Here is a 1,454-nt window from a genome sequence, read left to right as displayed (position 1 = left end):
ATCCCCCCCCCCTTCCTAGTCACAACAGCCAAAAAACCCTCACCTGTCGCCGATGTCCCTAGCACACTCCTCCCTCCACTGCTCCCCCATCCCGACAGATTTGCAGGAGCTGATGTCTCCAGTCGACCGGCTGAGCTTCAGTCCGGCCAGAAAGCGCAAGTCGTGAGCACTTACATTACAGGACAACATCTTGAGAGTGAAAGGTAGAGGGTTGGGAGGGTCATTCAAAGACTGGTACACACTTTCCAGCCGTCTTCTGCAAGGAAAAGAGAACAACAGACTAATTAACCATTTGAGAACGCACATTCTGGTTATTCGACATCGTTTGGAAATGCTCTGTTTGGGGGCGTAACTTAACTACCATACATCAGATTCTTCCATTTTCCTCCTCTTTATCCGAAACTTAAAAAAAATAAAAAATAATTACTATAAATAATAATAATAATAATAATAATAATAATAATGATAATAATAATAATAAATAATAAATAGCATAGCGCATACCCCTGCTCGACAGGAGGCTCTATGCACGACCCTCGAATACCACTCAGAAACATTCTCGGCTTCCCGGGAAACAATACATTGCAAGCAACCGATTAAGCGCTCAAACAGCAACAAACTGACAAAATCATTCGCTGTCTATAATAAGCAACAATATGCATGCTATGATATAATAATATGCAGGCTCGTGTTTCTGATTTGTGCATGATGGTTCGAAATGTGCCGAAACGTCGCCTTTGGTCTGCTGCTTATCGGGCATAATTAGGTGTCCACTACGTCCCTAAAGAATTACGACAGACGCCCAGTTTTGCCGAGGAGTTGCCTTCTACGTCTAAAAGTGTTCACTGTTGTATTTTAGCTTTATTCAGAGAATTAAAGCCTTTTTTCACTTTGATTTCTTTGCTTTTTTGTTTGTTCAAAGTGGGTTCAACTCATGACATCCCCCTGACCCAAGCTCTCCGGCTGGTGGCAGAGAGTCGTCTCTTTTTTCCCGCGACACCCAAAGGGTATAAGCGGAGGATAAAAGTAAAAGTGAAGTGTGTGTGTGTGTGTGTGTGTGTGTGTGTGTGTGTGTGTGTGTGTGTGTGTGTGTGTGTGTGTGTGTGTGTGTGAGTGTGTGTGTGTGTGTGCGCACACCCACGCGTGTACAATAGATCCTCCTGAGAGTTCAAAGTTGATGGCACACCCCCACACGCTTCTCTCTGGTAGACCTTACGCCCAAACGGCTTCACTCCACCAGGATAGGAATAATGATATGCCGTGTAATGATGTTATTCCACCTCCGTGGACTTCATACAGCTTCACTCTAGGACAAATACTTCACAAACTCTTTCAGTTGTGTATTGTCCCGTTGATTATGTATACTGTATGGTTTTTCTTATTATTTTCGATTTTGTTTGCAAAACGCAACGGAACAAAGACAGAGAGGGTGAGTGGGCGAGCGAGCGAGCGAG

At 44.0% G+C, this 1,454-nt stretch overlaps 1 protein-coding gene across 1 annotated transcript in view; it reads right to left on the bottom strand.

The window, feature by feature from the left end:
• The window catches only part of LOC101863283 (carbohydrate sulfotransferase 6), a 17,669-nt gene that overhangs the window by 4,188 nt on the left and 12,027 nt on the right, over positions 1–1,454 (bottom strand). The window contains exon 4 of the mRNA XM_005103586.3: positions 44–256. Coding sequence (XP_005103643.1) covers positions 44–256 — 213 coding nt within the window. The remainder of the gene's footprint in view (positions 1–43; positions 257–1,454) is intronic.

The sequence above is a fragment of the Aplysia californica genome, unplaced genomic scaffold (assembly GCF_000002075.1).
Source record: "Aplysia californica isolate F4 #8 unplaced genomic scaffold, AplCal3.0 scaffold00380, whole genome shotgun sequence".
Taxonomy (NCBI): domain Eukaryota; kingdom Metazoa; phylum Mollusca; class Gastropoda; order Aplysiida; family Aplysiidae; genus Aplysia; species Aplysia californica.
Note: the sequence above shows the minus strand (reverse complement) of the source record. Positions and strands in the feature narration are given on the sequence as shown.